The sequence below is a fragment of the Hyperolius riggenbachi genome, chromosome 8, assembly GCF_040937935.1.
Source record: "Hyperolius riggenbachi isolate aHypRig1 chromosome 8, aHypRig1.pri, whole genome shotgun sequence".
NCBI classification, from domain to species: Eukaryota; Metazoa; Chordata; class Amphibia; order Anura; family Hyperoliidae; genus Hyperolius; species Hyperolius riggenbachi.
Genome location: NC_090653.1, coordinates 84,720,202 through 84,738,738, shown reverse-complemented (window position 1 = coordinate 84,738,738; position 18,537 = coordinate 84,720,202). Strand labels below are relative to the sequence as shown.

The 18,537-nt window shown below is 48.8% G+C and overlaps 1 protein-coding gene across 5 annotated transcripts in view; it reads left to right on the top strand.

The window, feature by feature from the left end:
• Positions 1-18,537, top strand: part of LOC137528229 (cytochrome P450 2F2-like) — a 93,012-nt gene that overhangs the window by 35,064 nt on the left and 39,411 nt on the right. For 3 of the 5 annotated variants that reach the window (XM_068249513.1, XM_068249515.1, XM_068249512.1), the window contains 3 exons: positions 9,335-9,497; positions 11,644-11,793; positions 15,618-15,778. In XM_068249513.1, coding sequence (XP_068105614.1) covers positions 9,335-9,497; positions 11,644-11,793; positions 15,618-15,778 — 474 coding nt within the window. The remainder of the gene's footprint in view (positions 1-9,334; positions 9,498-11,643; positions 11,794-15,617; positions 15,779-18,537) is intronic. The other 2 variants (XM_068249514.1, XM_068249516.1) reach the window with 2 other exon arrangements.

The following is an 18,537-nucleotide window of genomic DNA, read 5'->3' as shown; positions in this document are numbered from 1 at the left end:
CCCTGGAGAAGATATTCTCCTTGCTAGAGAGGGCCCAAGGGGGTCGTGCCAAAGTGGTACAGTTACGAAGTCATTTCTTTAACCGGCCCCAGCGAGAGGGTGAGACACTGATGCAATACTCCAATGCTCTACAGGAGACGCTGAATGAGATACAACGACGAGACCCCGATGCCATGGGAGCTTTCCGGGAAGTGGATCAGCTACTATGAGATCAGTTCATAGTGGGCCTCTCCGATAAGTTCTTACAAGATAAGTTACATGAGATGACTCGAACAACGGCCGATATGACATTCTATAGCACCTACCTAGCTGCGGTAGAGAGAGAAGAAGAACCCCTACCTGCGGCTGCGAGGGTAGTGAATAACACGCATGCTACAAGGGATCAACCGGGTTCTGAAGAATCGGAGACTCTAAAGGATGTAGTCCAGGCTCTGCAGGCAGAAATGAAAGAGCTTCGGCTGGAAGTGTCACAGATGAAGGCAAAGCCGCCCCAGCCTCTGGCAACAATCTCCACACTTCGTTCTACTCCACCCAGTGTGACTCAGGGGAGGGGGCCCGTCAGAAGAGGGCCGCTCTGTTGGGCTTGTCGTGAATACGGCCATATCGCCAGAGAGTGCCTCGGACAGGCAGCACCTGAGCCGCCGTTAAACTCCCAACCGCTGCAGTAGCTGGGCATCCTGCAGCGGTACACCAGAAGTTAAGCCCTATGCGTGAAGACCTTGACTTGTATGCCAGCAGCCCCATTATTAAAGCTGAGTTGGAAGGGCTGAAGGTCTGCTGCCTAGTTGATATAGGGTCAGAGTGCACCCTTATGCCTTTAGAGTTCTTTGAAAGGCACTTCCAGCATATGATTGAACCCGAAGATGGGAGCGTTATCCGGCTGACGGCTGCCAATAACAGGGAGATGGATGTCTGAGGAATAGTCTGGATGCAGGTCAGACTGTTTGGACAAGACATCGGCAAGAAGGGGGTCGTGCTGGTTGACCATTTGGCACGGAAAGGAATGGATGTGACCCTGGGTATGAATGTATTAAGAGACTTAGACCACCAGCTCTATGCCAAGGAAGTTCCAAAGTACTGGCAACGGGCCACCACGCACCAGCCTACTCAGAAGCTTTTACAACAGATGGTGAGAAGCTGTAGCCTGCAAAAGAATAACCTATCTGGTCAGCCCAGTGTGCCACAGAGTTCCCCGGTGAAGATCCCACCTCGACAAGAACGAGTGCTAATGCTGCCGGTGGGGGCTGGACGAAGGTTGAATGGGCTGGAGGTCCTGATCGAGCCCGCTTATCAGGGGGAACCATCGACTCATCCGCTGGTAGCCCGGGCCCTGGCCATTGTGAAGGATGGATGTGTACCCGTACGCTGCAGCAATGTGGTGGACTGCGAGTTGACCGTCCCCGGAAACACCTTGCTGGCCGCAGTCTATGTGTTTGATGGTGGTATTGTTCGACGGAGGGGTTTCACACTACAGCCTGATAGGAGATCAGCCTGGACCTACGCTGTGGAGACTCATCAAAAGGAAACCCCAACAGCAGAATGGAACGGTCGAATGATTATGGCCCGGATGGGAGTGGATTACCGGACGCTTACTCCGGGGGAACAAAAGCTGCTGGAAGAAACCCTTTGGGAGTTTCAAGAAGTCTTCTCAAGACACGATGAAGACTTTGGGTGTGCTGTTGCCATCGAACATGAAATCCCAACTGGCGATGCTGCACCGATCAGGGAACGTTACCGGCAAATCCCACCTAAGATGTACCAGGAGGTGAAAAATATGGTGGCCAGCATGTTGGAAAACCGGGTAATACAAGAGAGTCAGAGCCCTTGGGCTGCTCCAGTAGTTTTAGTGCGGAAGAAAGATGGGAGTCTCCGGTTCTGTGTGGATTACCGGAAGCTGAATGCTCAGACCGTCCGGGATGCCTACCCCCTTCCGCGGATTGAGGAGTCATTGTCAGCCCTAAGTCAAGCAAAATTCTTCTCGACTCTTGACCTGGCTAGTGGGTATTGGCAGGTGCCGGTGGCCAAGAAAGATAAAGCAAAGACAGCCTTCATTCTACCTATGGGGCTCTATGAGTTTAATCGGGTGCCATTCGTCCTCTCCAATGCTCCGGGAACATTCCAGTGATTGATGGAGCACTGTCTGGGAGATCTCAATTTTGAGTCAGTATTGATATACCTGGATGACATAGTAGTGTTTGGGGCCTCCTTTGAAGATCACCTCCAGAAGCTATGACAAGTCCTAGGACGACTACGAGAGCATGGGCTCAAGATCAAGCCCAAGAAATGCCAACTGTTCCAACAGCAGATAGAGTACTTAGGACATGTAGTCACCTCAGAGGGAGTGAAGCCGGCCCCCAACAAGGTGGAGGCTGTCCAGAAGTGGCCCAGTACACTGCGAGAGGTGCGGGTGTTTGTGGGACTGGCTGGCTACTATCGGAGGTTTATACCCAAGTTTGCCCATCTGGTGGGCCCACTAAATGAGTTACTAAGGGGCACGTCTGGGGGCCCAAAGAAGCGTCCCATTGACTGGGGACCTCGGCAACAAGAGGCTTTTGAAGCGGTGAAGGAGTCACTGACCAGTGCCCCGATCTTGGCTTATGCACGGTTCGACACCCCATTCCTGCTATACACTGATGGAAGCCTTCATGGTCTGGGGCTGTTTTATCCCAAGTCCAGGATGGACGGGAAAGAGTCATCGCCTATGGGAGCCGGTCCCTGAGAGACTCAGAGCGCAGCCCTGATAACTACAGCTCCTTTAAACTGGAACTACTGGCGCTGGTGTGGGCCATGACCGAAAGGTTTGCTGAGTACCTGACAGGTGCAGAAGTAACTGTGATGACGGATAATAACCCGTTGGCACATCTGGAGAATGCCAAGCTCGGTGCGCTCGAGCAGAGATGGATGGCCCGCCTTTCCAAGTACAATTATCGCATCAAGTTCCGGTCCGGTAGGGAGAATGGCAACGCCGATGCACTCTCCCGGGTCCCTGTAGGACAGTCAGTTCAGAGAATCGATGAGGAGTTAGAAGACACTGAAACTCCTGACCTTGGTCGCCTACCTATGTTCCAGGATGTGGCACATACAGGTGGGGTGGCGTCTGGGATGACTCTAGTGTTGGGAAAAACGCTGGCTGATTGGGAGAGAGTCCAGAATGCCTGCCCGGATTTGTGGAAAGTAAAAGAGTGGGTTCAGAACAAGATATGGCCTCGGCCAGAAGAGCGGGCTGGCCTGACCCCAGAGGGTCAAAAGTTGTTGAGGCAATGGGACAAGCTGACAGTTACTCAGGGCCTCTTGTGCCGGACCATATACTTACAGTCAGAACTGCAGCACCGACAACAGATTGTCATCCCCATGTCATTGGGGCCAGAGGCCACCAGGGAAGCTCATGAAAAAGGAGCTCATTTCGGGAGTGAAAAGACATTCAAGTGGCTTCAACGTCTGGTATACTGTCCAGATCTGGGTGATATGGTGGCCACTGCATGTCTTAGGTGTCGACTCTGTGGGCTGAGTAAGAGCACTGAACAGCGGGCTCCTGTACAGGCCATCTGCACCTCAGCACCACTAGAGCTTCTTATGATTGACTATGTGCAAATTGGGTACTCTACCTCAGGACACTCATACTGTCTAGTCATGACAGACCATTTCACAAAGTATGCAGTAGCTGTACCCACCAGGGACCAGACAGCAGAGTCGGCTGCTGAAGCGGTCTGCAAACACTTTATACAGGTGTTTGGGTGTCCACAGAGAATACATTCGGACCAGGGGGCATGTTTCCAGGATACTCTCATGAATAAGTTGTACCAGCTGTATGGGATCGAACGCTCCCGCACCACACCGTACCACCCCCAAGGAAACGGGGCTTGCGAACGTTTCAACCGCACTTTGCTCCAGATGTTGCGGACTCTAGAGCTTAGTCAAAAGGCTTGGTGGCCCGAGTACCTGCCTGAGTTGATGTGGGCCTATAACAATAGAGTACATAGTACTACCGGGTACTCCCCACACATGCTCATGTTTGGGAGAGCCAAACGGGAGATTGAAGACCTCCACATGCCCAATCCAATGGAACCACAACCGAGAAGTACCACTGCATGGGTGCAGGAGCACCGCCGCCGCCTGAGAACAGTGCACAAGGTTGTGGGGGAGCGCCTGGGACGAGTGATACACCCTAATCCAAAACCAGTACTAAGGGATGGGTTTGCCCCAGGTGATAGAGTCATGGTCAAAGCCAAACGTCCGTCAGGAAAGTTGGATGGGCGGTGGGAGGCCATTCCGTACACAGTGAAAAGAAGGTAGAGCCGGTAGGGACCGGGAGACCCTCACGAAACTTGCACCGTAATATGTTGAGACATTGTCATTTTGAGGAGCCAGTGTGTGAGGAGGAGGCACCCCTGCATGTTGAGAGTATGGGGGAAAACGCCTCAGATGAGGAGGAAGAGGAATGGTGGGTTGTTCCTTGCCCAGATGTATGCAGGGGCTCCGGCTGTGGCGGGGTTACCTCCTAGGTGTAATGCTGAGCAGTCAACCGCTCCTCCCTTACCACATATGCCTGACATACCTGATGTTGCTGAGTCTCCCACGCTGCGAAGATCGGCGAGGCCTAATGTTGGTGTGCCTCCACAGCGCTACGCACAAAATGAGTTTGTTTGGGGAGGGTTGCCGAGGACGACAACCTCTAGTGGAGTGGCATCAGTGGCGTAGCTACAAACCTCTGGGCCCCGATGCGGAATCTGGATGTGAGCCCCCCCACGGCAACATCAGCCCCCCTCCCCCGGCAACACCCGACGCACACACATATCCGAATCCCTATAGCCAGCTATAGGTCCCCCCAGTATAGGTAGCCAGGCATAGGTAAGCCAGTATAGTTGCCCCCGGTATAGGTTAGCCAGGTAGGTGTCTCCAGCATAGGTAGCCAGTATAGTTGCCCCCAGTATAGGTTAGATAGGCAGGTGACCGCGGTATAAGTTAGATGTTAGACAGGTGCCCCCAGTACAGATTAGCTAGGTGGGTGCCTCTAATATAGGTAGCCAGAATAGTTGCCCCCAGCATAGGTTAGATAGGTAGGTGCCCCCAGTATAGGTTAGTTAGGTAGGTGCCTCCAATATAGGTAGCCAGTATAGTTGCCACCTGTATAGGCTAGCTAGGTGCCCCGAATACAGGTTAGACAAGTAAGTGCCCCCAGGTTAGATAGGTAGGTGCCCCCCAGTATAGGTTAGATTAGGTAGCTGCCCCCCAGTATAGGTTAGATGAGGTAGATGCCCCCCAGTATAGGTTAGGTTAGGTAGCTGCCCCCCAGGATAGATTAGGTAGCTTTCCCCCAGGATAGGTTAGATTAGGTAGCTGCCCCCCAGGATAGGTTAGAGTAGGTAGCTGCCCCCCAGGATAGGTTAGAGTAGGTAGCTGCCCCCCAGGATAGGTTAGAGTAGGTAGCTGCCCCCCAGGATAGGTTAGAGTAGGTAGCTGCCCCCCAGGATAGGTTAGAGTAGGTAGCTGCCCCTCAGAATAGGTTAGGTAGCTGCCCCCCAGGATAGGTTAGATTAGGTAGCTTCCCCCCAGGATAGGTTAGAGTAGGTAGCTGCCCCCCCCCCCCAGGATAGGTTAGGTGGGTAGCTGCCCCCCCCCAGGATAGGTTAGGTGGGTAGCTGCCCCCCCCCCCAGGATAGATTAGGTAGGTAGCTGCCCCCCAGGATAAGTTAGGTAGGTAGCTTCCCCCCCCCCAGGAGAGATTAGGTAGGTAGCTGCCCCCCAGGATAGGTTAGGTAGGTAGCTGCCCCCCCAGGATAGGTTAGGTAGGTAGCTGCCCCCCCAGGATAGGTTAGGTAGGTAGCTGCCCCCCCAGGATAGGTTAGATTAGGTAGCTGCCCCACAGCATAGGGTGGGTAGGTAGGTGGGTAGGTGCCCCCCCCATAATGAAGGGGGGAGCCGCAGCTGCGGGGAGGGCAGCCCGACCTCTCCCTCCCTTCCTCTCCCTGCCCCCCCTTCAGATGCAGAGTGCGCGGCGCACGGAAGCGCTGTAGGCAGAACTCACTTCCGTCCCTGCGCCGCTGATCTCTCCTCCCGCTGTATAGATGTTGTTACACACTGCTTCCTGTTTAGCCGGAAGCAGTGTGTAACAGCATCTATACAGCGGGAGGAGATCAGCGGCGCTTGGAACGCAGGGACGGAGGTGAGTTCTGCCTACAGCGCTTCCGTGCGCCGCGCACTCTGCATCTGAAGGGGGGGGCCCCGGGGAGAGGAAGGGAGGGAGAGGTCGGGCTGCCCTCCCCGCGGCTCCGGCTCCCCCCTCGAAATAGCGCGTACGGTCGGCACTACATGGGCCCCCCCGGCTGGATGGTGTAATGGTTAAGGGCTCTGCCTCTGACACGGGAGACCAGGGTTCGAATCTCGGCTCTGCCTGTTCAGTAAGCCAGCACCTATTCAGTAGAAGACCTTAGGCAAGTCTCCCTAACACTGCTACTGCCTATAGAGCGCGCCCTAGTGGCTGCTGCTCTGGCGCTTTGAGTCCGCCAGGAGAAAAGCGCGATATAAATGTTATTTGTCTTGTCTTGTCTTGTTTCCCCCGCCTCTTCAGGTGCCGGGCCCGGTCGCCACGGCGACCGTTGCGACCACAGGCCCTACGCCCCTGAGTGGCATGTGAGATTGTCAAGAATCTTGCCTGAATTAAGTTCTGAAGTGACAGTTTGCATTTTGGCCACTAGATGCCGCCTGTATCAGAAAGTTATAACCTTATCCTGCTGAGGGATGAACATGCATGAGAGGTGGGGCCTGGCAGCTCTAGAGAGACCAGTAGAGATGGGAAGTTCGGATCTTTTCAATGATCCGGATGATTCGAATCGGATCATTGAAAAGATCCGGATCTTTGATCCGAATCTCGGATAATTTTACTACCAAGCATTCGGGGGTGAAATGAATAGCAGGACAGGTCTTTCCCTGCTGTGGACAGGAGAAGGGGAGGGGGGTGGACACACAGAGAAGGGGAGAAGATGGACAGAGGGCAGGGAGTGGATAGAGAAGGGAGGAGGGACGAGCAGAGAGCAGAAATGGTGGGGCCTGGCAGTTCTAGAGAGACCAGGAAGAGAAGACAGAGACAGACATGGTTGTTTTTGTGGAGAGCTGTCTGTGAAAAGGACAGTCTGGATCCATCCAAAGCTGCAGAGAGGCTGATCGCTGTTTTCTCCTTGAATCCCGCTTGCTGGAGTGGAGATTGATCCCAGTTAGCTGCCCTGGGCTTAGGATTCTACGCCAGCTACCCATCAAGCCTGCAAGTGTGGTTGCAGGCCTGAGGCTGTCCTAAAGAGAGGCATCTGCTGATACCAAGTAGGAAAAGGTCAGTGAACCCGGGTTCTTGTGTTTTCATTAAACTGGTTTTTGGGGTACGGTACCTGAAGAAACTGAGACATAGGCCTGCTTTAGGTAGATAGTTAGGAACTGTTTTTAGCAGGTGACACTGGATTGATACTGCAGTGCAGCAAGACTTGAGGCTCTGCTGTAAACTGCCGACGTCTAGGGTTGATCCTGCAGTTCAGCATGACTTGTTCGCTCTGCTGTGTCTGCTAATGGCTAAGAGTGATTCTGCAGTTCAGTATGACTTGGAGGCTCTACTGTAAACTGCCATCAGGTAGAGGTGTCCTGTTGGACAGAAGTGGGGACTCTGGGGTATAGGGTACCCTGTGCATTGCAAATCTTGTTGTGTTTGTAACTGTTCCTGTTAATACTTTCCAGTAAAGAAAGTTTTGGTTGCACTAAGCTGGTGTCTGTGTCACCTTCCTTGTTCCGTGACTTCGCTGTTTCCTGGGGTACCCCTCGGTACACGGTCTTACAGATGTAAATCGGGCCTGCTAGCCATCTTATTTTGTGAGTATTGTTATTCACAATCAAGACTTTTTCATTTACCTACAATATTATACTATTTGGGCTTCTTCAAAGGAGGTCCACATCTTATCTCTCAAGCGATGGAGAGGGAAGGCTCTAGATCCTATTTGACAAACTGGATAAATACACTCTCAGGGACCCTCGGGAAGCTTCAGGAGCAATCATGTCCCTGAGTGCTGCCAGTCATGCCATATACTGCACATGAGTGAGAGAGCACTTGCAGGTAATCGCGCATGCACAGTACCAGTAGCCAAGGTTTTTGTGGCCCCAAGCAGAACATCATTTGTGGCCCCTACCTCCCAAGAGAGCAGAGGCCAATAATGACCGCTTCAGATGATAATCCGACGTGTGTACAGCAGCCTCCAATCGTGGCTCGGCCAGCGATCTGCATGGTTGATCAACTTGGTTGAACAACAGCTCACACTTTTGTTCACGCCACTTGCCATGCCCACAGCATGACATCATGTCTGCACCACTCCACCTCCAAGTATTACAACAGAATGCACCGTCAGCTGTCTCCGCATCTGTACAGCCTCATCCCAGTGATGTCACCCAAGGTACCAGGTCCTAATCTCTGTCTGGCGACATGAATCCTGTATGTATGGGCCTTAATTAGGCCCTGTCCGCCCATGATGCCAAGTGAGGCGACTTCCTCAGGTGGCAGAAGTCGGGGGACAGTACCAGGCAGAAACAGGAAGTGAAGAGAGTGCCTGGTCATCCTAACGGGGGCAACTGTACCTGGCTAACCTATACTGGAGGCAACTGTACCTAGCTACCAATACTGGGGGCACCTATACCTGGCTACCTACCTATACTGAGGGTGTTTTTTGGGGGGCTCACTTCAGCTATAACGTGCGGTGCAAATTATTGGGCGCTGTGTGAACATTCCAATTTGGGAGGGGGGGGGGGGGAGGGCACATCCTCACAAGTTTGCCTCAGGCAGCAAAAAGTCTAGAACCGGTCCTGGCCGTAATGTCTACAGTAGAAACCTGTAACAATGTGATTCATCAGATACCATGGGCTTGATTCACAAAGCGGTGCAAAGTGTTTGCACGCCTGTGAAAAGCCCTTTATCACGCCTAAACTCAGTTTAGGAGTGATAAGAAGAAACTCGCGCGATCTCCCGCGCGCAAAGTTTTGCGCGCGTAGCGCACTGCGCTGCGCGCGCAGTGTGCCGTGCTTCGCGCGCAGCGTCCATTGAGCCCTATGGGACTTTGCGCGCGCAGCGCGGTGCGCTACGCGCGCAAAACTTTGCGCGCGGGAGCTTCGCGCGAAGAGCAGCACAAATCGGTGATAACTCAGCTTTGCACCGCTTATCACGCCTAAAGTCTTTTAGGCGTGATAACTGAGTTATCACCGCTTTGTGAATCAAGCCCCATATCTCAGTACACGGTCAATTTAAATTAATGAATATTGTACCTGGTCAGAATATGGAGATCATTAATGCTTTCAATGTATTTTACAGTTGTGGAAACAATTCGGGCCAGTGTACACTCTCTATTTTGGCTCAAAGCCTGTCATTGTAATATGTGGATATGAAGCTTTCAAAGAAGCCCTGGTTGATCAGAATGATGTTTTTGGTGCTCGAGGAGAGACACCAGCACTGGACTCATTTACCAAAGGTCGTGGTAAGTCCATGTGAACCAGCCCTAAGAAAATGTATTTAGCCATACAAGGCCAGTGTCACCAAACCCTGCATGTATAGATGTTCCAAATCAGGGCCACATACCAATTAGACTGCCACAGGAGATTGTTATAGTACATCAGAAAGACCTGGAGACTAAAAGAACAAATTGATGTCCCATCTATAGTTTAGACCCATAGGTTCTATTGTCCCCATATTAAAAATCCACTGCACCTCCCGCTGCAACAGTCTCCTCTGGAAGTCGCCTCCTCTGGAGATAAGGAGGACTCTTTCCAAACCTTGATACGTAATGTCTGTCACATCTCCATTATGTACAGCGGGAGACATGGCAGCGCTTTCAAACAGAGGCTGTACCCGAATGATTTATCTGCATGGATGTGCAGAGCTCCAGAAACTGGACAACATTACACAACTAGCACTCAAACTAGTATAACAAAGGAGGGTGTTAGCTTCAGTAAATAATTTGTGCACAGATTATTCCCTATTGGACTTCTCCACGGCGATGATGAACCCTCACGGGGAAGAGCTAACACTAGTCTAACATTAAAAACATAATTTTTCCTTGTGCTGCTGATCATAAATGGTGTACACATTTTATCAAGCAGGCAGACAAATGACAGCGTGCAAGGCTGTACCTGAAATGAAAACCAACAGAGGCATGCAGAGCCCCTCTGGGGCTAAATACATTGTTTTGCCTGGAATGCAAAACAGATGCAGTTATGTACTAATTCTAATCTAAAAGATTTTGAATACAGATTGAAGCAATGAATGCAGCTAGCCACAGATATACTACACTCATTTATGATCAGCAGCACAAGGAAAAATGATGTTTTTAATGTTAGACTAGTGTTAGGTCTTCCCCGTGAGGGTCCGTCATCGCTGTGAGGAAGTCCAATATGGAATAATCTGTGCACAAATTATTTACTGAAGCTAACACCCTCCTTTGTTATACCAGTTTGCGTGCTAGTTGTGTAATGTTGTCCAGTTTCTGGAGCTCTGCACATCCATGCAGATACATCATTTGGGTACAGCCTCTGTATAAAAGCGATGCCATGTCTCCCGCTGTACAAATTGAACGTAAGTATACCTGTGCTAGCTGCATTAATTGCTTCAATCTGTATTCAAAATCTTTTAGATTAGAATTAGTACATAATTGCATCTGTTTTGCATTCAAGGCATGTATTTAGCCCCAGAGGGACTCTGCATGCCTCTGATGGTTTTCATTTCAGTTGCAGCCTTGAGCGCTGTCATTTGTCTGCCTACATCTCCATTATGGCATGAACAAAAGTGTTTAGCCACATCGGACAAGTTTGTGCATAAAGGGTTAGTCGTAAGGGGCTAGTAGTGCAGCCCACATACTGCTTGCAACACAAACCACAATTCATTAAATAAACAACACCCTTCGTGCCACAATTATATATTGTTTGAACTGAAAAGACTTGCCATTGCTATAAGACTGCGCCTGCGCAGAACGCTAATAGGGGCCAATATTATTAAAATAATGTTTAAATACTGTATTGGTATGTTAAAATATTTTGAACGAATTAAAACATTTTTATGTAGTATATTTCTTTTTTCACATGAATGTAATTTCCCAAACAGTATTGGAATTTTTAGGCAGTTCATGCTCCCATAATTGCCTGCAAAGTGAAATGGAAAGGTATTTTTAATATTTTAAAACTGCAGATATTACTGTATGGTAATAATCTATTTTTGTTAGCATTTTCTATTTAAACAAAAGTGCAATTTCATTATAGGTCACACAGTACTGTGGCGTAGGGGATAGCTCTTTTGCTAAGCAATGGTAATAGGTTGAAATTTGGGGAAAGACATCTGCATGCAGTTTATGTTTTCTCCAATGCGTCTCCTTCAGGATATCCATTCTTCTCAAATATCCCAAAACCATATCAATAAGTTAATTGGATTCCCTAAAAACCGGCCTTAGACTATTACGGACATAGTGTATGGCTATGGTAGGGATTAGAGTGTAGACTTCTCTGAGGAACGGTTTGTGGGATGACAATAGTGTCTATAAAGCACAAGTAAAATGTAAGAGCAGTATAAATACAAAAAAAGAAAAAAAAATCTATAGTTAATCAAACAGTCATGAAACAGCATTTCTTCTTTAGGAATTGTTTTTTCTAATGGTGAGAGGTGGAAGCTGATGCGTACTTTCACATTCAAGACATTAAAGGATTATGGATTTGGGAAAAAAGGCTTTGAAGGAAAAATGCAAGAGGAGGCCAGGTGTGTGGTGGAGGAACTCAGAAGATCTCAAGGTTGGTTAATAATACAGAGAAATTTCCACAAGGACACACTAATATGTGCGCCGAACCCAGCACACTGTGAACTCCAGAATGACCCTGAAAGTTACACCGTATGAATACAACCGCCACTCAAATGTTCTGTATGCAAAAATTATTTTATTGGTAGAAAAAAGACGTGACCCCCATCCCACTATAAAACATGAACCCCCTTAAAACAAGATGGCATCACACTGACGAAGCCCATGTGACAGTGGGCGTAACGTATGTGGGCGAGGCTTGGAGATGATGGGCTGGAGGTACAGCCTGGAGTAGAGGCAAAACGCATGCCCAACAAACACGTGGTGAGCCGGGAGGCATTGAGCGAGCCGGATCAAACAGCAGGTACCGACGACTGTCACAAGAATCTGGTGATGCCAAGAAAACCGATCCCCAGGCAGTAAAGTATGCGGAGCAATACAAGAGATTATATGTATCATATAATATGTATGTATTATATGTATTATATGTATAGGGCAGCTCGGTGGCGTAGTGGTTAGCTCTCTCGCCTTGCAGCGCTGTTCCCTGGTTCAAATCCCAGCTAGGGCACTATCTGCAAAAGAGTTTGTATGTTCTCTCCGTGTCTGTGTGGGTTTCCTCCGGGCACTCTGGTTTCCTCCCACATTCCAAAAACATACAGATAAGTTAATTGGCTCCCCCTAAAATTGGCCCTAGACTACAGTACTTACACTACATAATATAGACATATGGCAATGGTAGGGATTAGATTGTGAGCTCCTTTGAGGGACAGTTAGAGACAATATATATATATATATATATATACACTGTACAGCGCTGCGTAATATGTCGGCGCTATATAAATACTAAATAATAATAATAATATGTATATTTATGCTGCCGAGAAGTTTGACATACGAGTCACGCTCTGTAGCCGCTGGCTATAGCAAAGTGCCATTGCGTCAACAACATTGGGACTATTGATTTAGCAGTCACTGAAGTTCCCCTCTGGAAAGTCTGGAAACATTAAGACTGTGTTAGTCCCGAGGTGACCAGGGATTCTGCAATATAGTGCTCTGACAGCAATTAGTCACACACATACAGTATATAGGTGGGCCGACCAATCTGAGTGTGGATGTGATAAGAATGTTGGCATGCGTTTTTCCAGGAGTATCCTAGGTGTGATGCCCACATCTTGTTTTTAGTGGATTCGTGTTTTATAGTGGGATGGGGGTCACGTCTTTTTTCTACCAATAAAATAATTTTTGCATACAGATCATTTGAGTGGCGATTGTATTCATACGGTGTGAAGTTTTGAGGTTTTCAACCTGCCTTCCATCAGGATTATTCCATATGTGATCTCTGATATTTAAAGGGCCTGTGCACCAGTTTTTGTTGAATTTGTGTCCCTCAAAGTTAAACTGTTACCCATCAATTCTTTTAAAGTGACCATGAGATGGGGCCACAGGAATAAAATATACATACCTTCCTCCAGCCCCCTCCAGGGTGATCGTTACCACGCTGTCCTCTTCTGACTGCCCGTTCCTCCGCAATTTGCCCCATCTCAGGTATAATGTGAGTTGCAGCCCTATTAAAAGAACAGGCAGGCCAAGGCCTATTCTTTTCCAAGTTTATTGCAAAGTTCCTAATTCTGCTATTGTTACCACACAGGGCCGGATTTACCATAAGGCACTCTAGGGACGTGCCTACAGACGCCTGATTGGCCAAGGGGCGGGTTTAAAGTATGTCCCTTTAAGATGGGAAGTAGAAAAAAGTAACACTAAAGCCAGCGCCGCCCACCTCCTTTTTGTATCCCGATCCGGCGGCCGCGTGGTCGGCTGCAACTACAGTGAGGGGCGGGCGGCTAGTGACACACACTCAGTTACATGTCGCTCTCCCTGCCCACCGGCCGCCGCCGTATTCATGCCTGCACGCAACGCTGCAACTTGACAGCAGCTGCTGCGTGCATAGGCGGCGGGGGCGGCGCGCTTGTCTCTGCAGCCCGCTGGAGATCTGAGGCTCTGACTTACCACGTGGGCGGCCGCGTGGCGGGTGCACCTATCCGGCGAAATTAACCTGCCTGCGCCGGTGTGATCAGGGGTATAGTGAGGACAACTCGCAGGTGCAGCACAGCCAGGTTGGAAGGAGCTCCGCCCCGCCGACCCCTGGCTGTCCATTAAGATAGCCGATGTGTTTTGAATTGACAGGCGGGGAGGGGGGCGGAGGCAATAGAAGGACACGGGAGATAGCCGTGGCCGGCTGCACTGTCTGTATAGTTACAGCCCCACCCCGCTCCTGTGTGTGTGTTTAGTATTGGGGTCTTGAAGCTGTCTGCACACGTGTGTGGCATAGTGTGACAGACAGAGACAGCGCCGGTGTGTATGTGTCACAGTTCCCTGGCCCCTGGTGGTCCCCTAAGGAGAGGGAGGCTCTGGGTCCCATAGAGCGTCCCCTCTCCTCTCCCGGTCCCCGTCGTGGCGCTGGCTCCCCCGTAGTGGTATTCGACCATTTCGGTCAAATACCGCTGTTTCCCAGCCGAAGGGAGGCTTTGGAAATGCTTCAGGAGCCTGAGTGCTCACGAAGTCGGTCCACTCAACACTGCGCATGCGCGAGCGCCCTCTATAACGCACTTGCGTGTGCGCAGTATGGAGCCGCCTGTCTTCGGGAGGACTTGGCTCCTGAAGACTTCCGAAGTTCCCGCAGAGGTGGATGCGAACAGGGGAGCCAGCGCAGCACCGAGGGCACCCGGAGAGGAGAGGGAAGGCTCATTAGGACCGAGCCTTCCCTCTCCTTAGGTGAGTATCTGACTTTAAAAAAAAAATCGGTTCACATTAGCTTTAAGCGTGGAAACTTTGCTGCAGTTGTGGGTGTGGCCTGGGATGAGGGGCGGAGCTTAGGGCGCCAGAACCCCTGTGCCTACAAGCTCCTGAGTTGTAAATCCGGCCCTGTTACCACATCTGTTACGAAAGGAACATGTCGGAACACGTCACAATTGTGGAAATTGTGGAACTCTGTTCAGAGCACAAAGAAAAAAAAATGTGTGGGGACATCTAGTGGTTAAAATAAATGCATTAAAATACACATTTTACTCAACATTTTACTGTATACTTCATAAAGTAAATAAAAATAAATTAACACCCCCACCATAGTTACAAAAAAAATTTTTTTTTAAAAAGTGACAGAATTAAAAAAAATGCATAGTTACCATATGGACTCTTTTTGTACTGAGTATGTCATCGGGTATATTACTGTTATTTTTGCAAATAAGGGCTTGTAATTATTGATCGGATAAAAAAAAGAAAAAATTACAGAAAAAATACACCCTTATTTCTAAATAATATATTGCCGCCATGCATTGTATGAGGGACATAAATTAAATGTTGTAATAACCGGGTCAAATGGGAAAATAAAATGTGTGGGTTTTATTCACAGAAGCATTGTTTATTTTAAAACTATAGGGGATGGAATTGGAGAAATAGTGTATTTTTTCATTTTTGTTCCTTGTTTTTCCCTTTAAAATGCATAGAAAGTAAAGTTATTACTAAAAACAAATATCACCCCCAAAAAGTTTAATTTGTGATGAAAAAAAACAAGATATACTGTAGATCATTTAGGTGTGATGAATAGTGATAAAGTTATTGGTGAATGAAAGGAAGGAACGCTGAAATGTGAAAACTGTTCTGGTCCATAAAGGTAAAACCCCCCTTAGTGGTGAAATTAATAGTAATGCTGGTAACTCCACTATATACCAATTCCCATAGGTGGCAGATACCTGAGATTGTACTGTACATGGTACCTGAATGTAACTCTTATTACAACTAACACTGTTACTTCTATTTCAGGACAACCCATGAACCCCACAAAATGTTTCACTAATGCTTTTGTTAATCTTGTCTGTTCGGTGGTCTTTGGAGAAAGATTTGATTATTCAGATAAGCGATTTACAAAACTGATTAGTATTGTGGATGAAATTTTCCGTACCATGAGCTCTACCTGGGGTCAGGTAAACTAAATTTTTCTTAAGATAACTTATTAAAATTGACACATCATTATTTATTGCTGATTTTTGGTGCTTAAAGGTAACCAGAGATGAAGCACCCTCATGTATTTTATCATATATATCAGTGGGAACATTAGAGAAAACACCTACCATGCCTTCTGTTTCATTCTGCACTGCACAGCCTGCTTCTAATCAGCCCTCAAAATAAATCCCCAACTGAGCATTCAGTCTGGCTTTGCTATAATGACTCAGCTATAATGATTCCTGAGCAGAGCCAGCAGTGGGCAGGCTTGGACTTAAAAAGACATGAGAGAACACAGACTGAGCTATAAATATTCCTGAGCAAAGCCAGACTGAATGCTCAGTCGGGGATTTTATCAGGGCTGATTAGAAGCAAGCTGTGCAGTGCAGAGTGAAACAGAATTCAAGGTAGGTGTTTTCTCTAATGTTCCCATTGATATATATAGTAAAATACATGAGGGTGCTTCGTCTCTGGTTCCCTTTAAACAAAACCTCTATCGAAAAAAGGGCCCCTGGGGGTTACTTACCTCGGGAGGGGGAAGGCTCTGAATCTTAATGAGGCTTCCCCTGTCCTCCTCCGTCCCTCCGTTGCAGTGCCGGGAACCCGGGAATAGCAGCAAGGTAAATATTTACCTACCACGATTCTGCGCAGGCGTTTGTTCATATCTAAGGCAGAAATAGCAGAGCCGATCGATTCTCTCTACTGCGCAGGCGCAAGTCCTTTGTGCCTGCGCAGTAGCGTGGATCCGATCGGGTTCAGCTATTTCCGCCTTAACCAGAATGAAGAGCCGCAAGTGCGCTTGCGCAGGATCGCGGTAGGTAAATTTTGCCCACACCTGTGCCCTCTTGTCAAGCCTTGTCGAGGGCCTTTTGAGGGAACCAGCATTGGATACCTAGCTCGAACAGGGGAGGGGTAAGGTAAGTATCCCCCAGAGGGGTATTTTTATTACAGAGCTTCTTTAAAATAACATAAAACATGATTCTGATAATGTGATAATGTAATATACTTTTAAACCCCCTAGCAGTCTGATTCTTTCTGGATTTGAGGTTCTAAAAGCAGTGCAATTTTTTTGCAGGCTTTTAGACCCTAAAACTTGGAAAAAAATCACACTGCAGAGCAGCCCCAGCACTTAGTCACCTCCCTGGGATCCAGCGCTGTAGTTCTCCCTCCATCCTCCGGGGCGGCGCTGTAACCCTGTAGTGAGATCACCATCTGTCGTCATGACCACAGACGTCGATCTCACCCGAGGGATGCAGAGATTCAGAGGGCAGGAAGGAGAATGGCTGTGGTTGTGTTGATCTCCCGGGAGGTGAGTGAAAATGCCGATATGCTCTGCACAGTCCTGTCGGCGGCTACCACGTGTCATGCTCGGAGTTTCCGCTCCTAGCTTGTTTTTCCCACCCTTAGCCTGACTCATGATGATAACCGCCAAGGAGGTCAATACTGATTTTGCTTCTAATCCTGCATATACAAAAGTTCTCCATATGCGGTGTTTACATATTACATTTGAACTTGAATTGACCAATAATTATTATTGTACAGAGGTCGTGGAGGAAGTTTGAGACTGATGTGAGAAGAATATGGAGGCTGCCATAATTGTTTCCTTTTAAACAATACCAGTTGCCTGGTAGCCCAGCTGTAGGGATGCTCATTCGGACCCCGCAGAATTTCAATTTCCGCATTTCTGAACGGAAATTGCCATTTCCAATCAGAATTCATAAAACAGAAACGGAACTCTGTTTTTCCGATTTTCCAATTTCCAGTTTTTGTCATGTTTTGCAATCTCTTTTGTTTTTCTTTCAGTAGCAGTAGATATCCTAGTAGAGGCTTTATGTTACACTGAGCACCTTCATTCCGATAACACTATTAATGAGCTCAGACTTCCACAAGCAGTAATAGCTTTACAGTTAGTCAAAACTATAAAGATCCCAAGGAGAGTGACCAACCAGTTTCCCCTTTTGGCCTAGAGAACCGAGCGGGGATTGTTATTTTCCTGCAGGCTAAAAGAGACTCTGGGGGATACTTACCTCGGGAAGGGGAAACCTCAATGAGGATTGAGAAACCTCCCAATGAGGCTTCCCCGACCTCTGAACAGGGCCGGATTTGTAATCTTTACCGCCCAAGGCCACTGTCACCAGCCGCCCCGTTAAGTATAGGTAGCGAGAATACCACTACCCCTTCCCTCCAGTATAGGTAGCTGGCTGTCCCCTCCCTCCTTTCCTGTAGTATAGGTAGCCAGATTACTCCTCCCCCTTTCCCTCCAGTATAAGTAGCCAGGTGACTCCATTAATCTCTCCCTTTTCCACCCCCCTTTCAGTATAGGTAGTCAGCTCGCCTTCCCACCACAGCAACCATCAGCTCATCTTCAGTGTAGAAGCTTCCTCTTTCTTTCCATTTCCAATACTGCCAAAGTCCATAGCCGCTGGCCACAATGCAAGCTAGCGGCTAGCAGCAGAGTACGCAGCAGAGCTTGCCTGATCTCCCTGCATTGCAGCATTTGCAAGCTTGTAAATGCTGCGCCAGTTTAGCCTGCTGCTTTGGTGCCCTTGTTCCTGTGGTGCCCTAGGCCATGGCCTAGGGGGCCTTGGCCTAAGTCCGGCCCTGCCTCTAAAGCTTGTCGGAATCCAGCGCTGGCTCCCCCGAAACCGCCCCCGACAAGCTTGACAAGTGGTGATTTATTTACCTCTTCACAATCCTGGGCATGTGCAATAGCGGCTTTTCGTTCGGGCTAGCGCCTGCG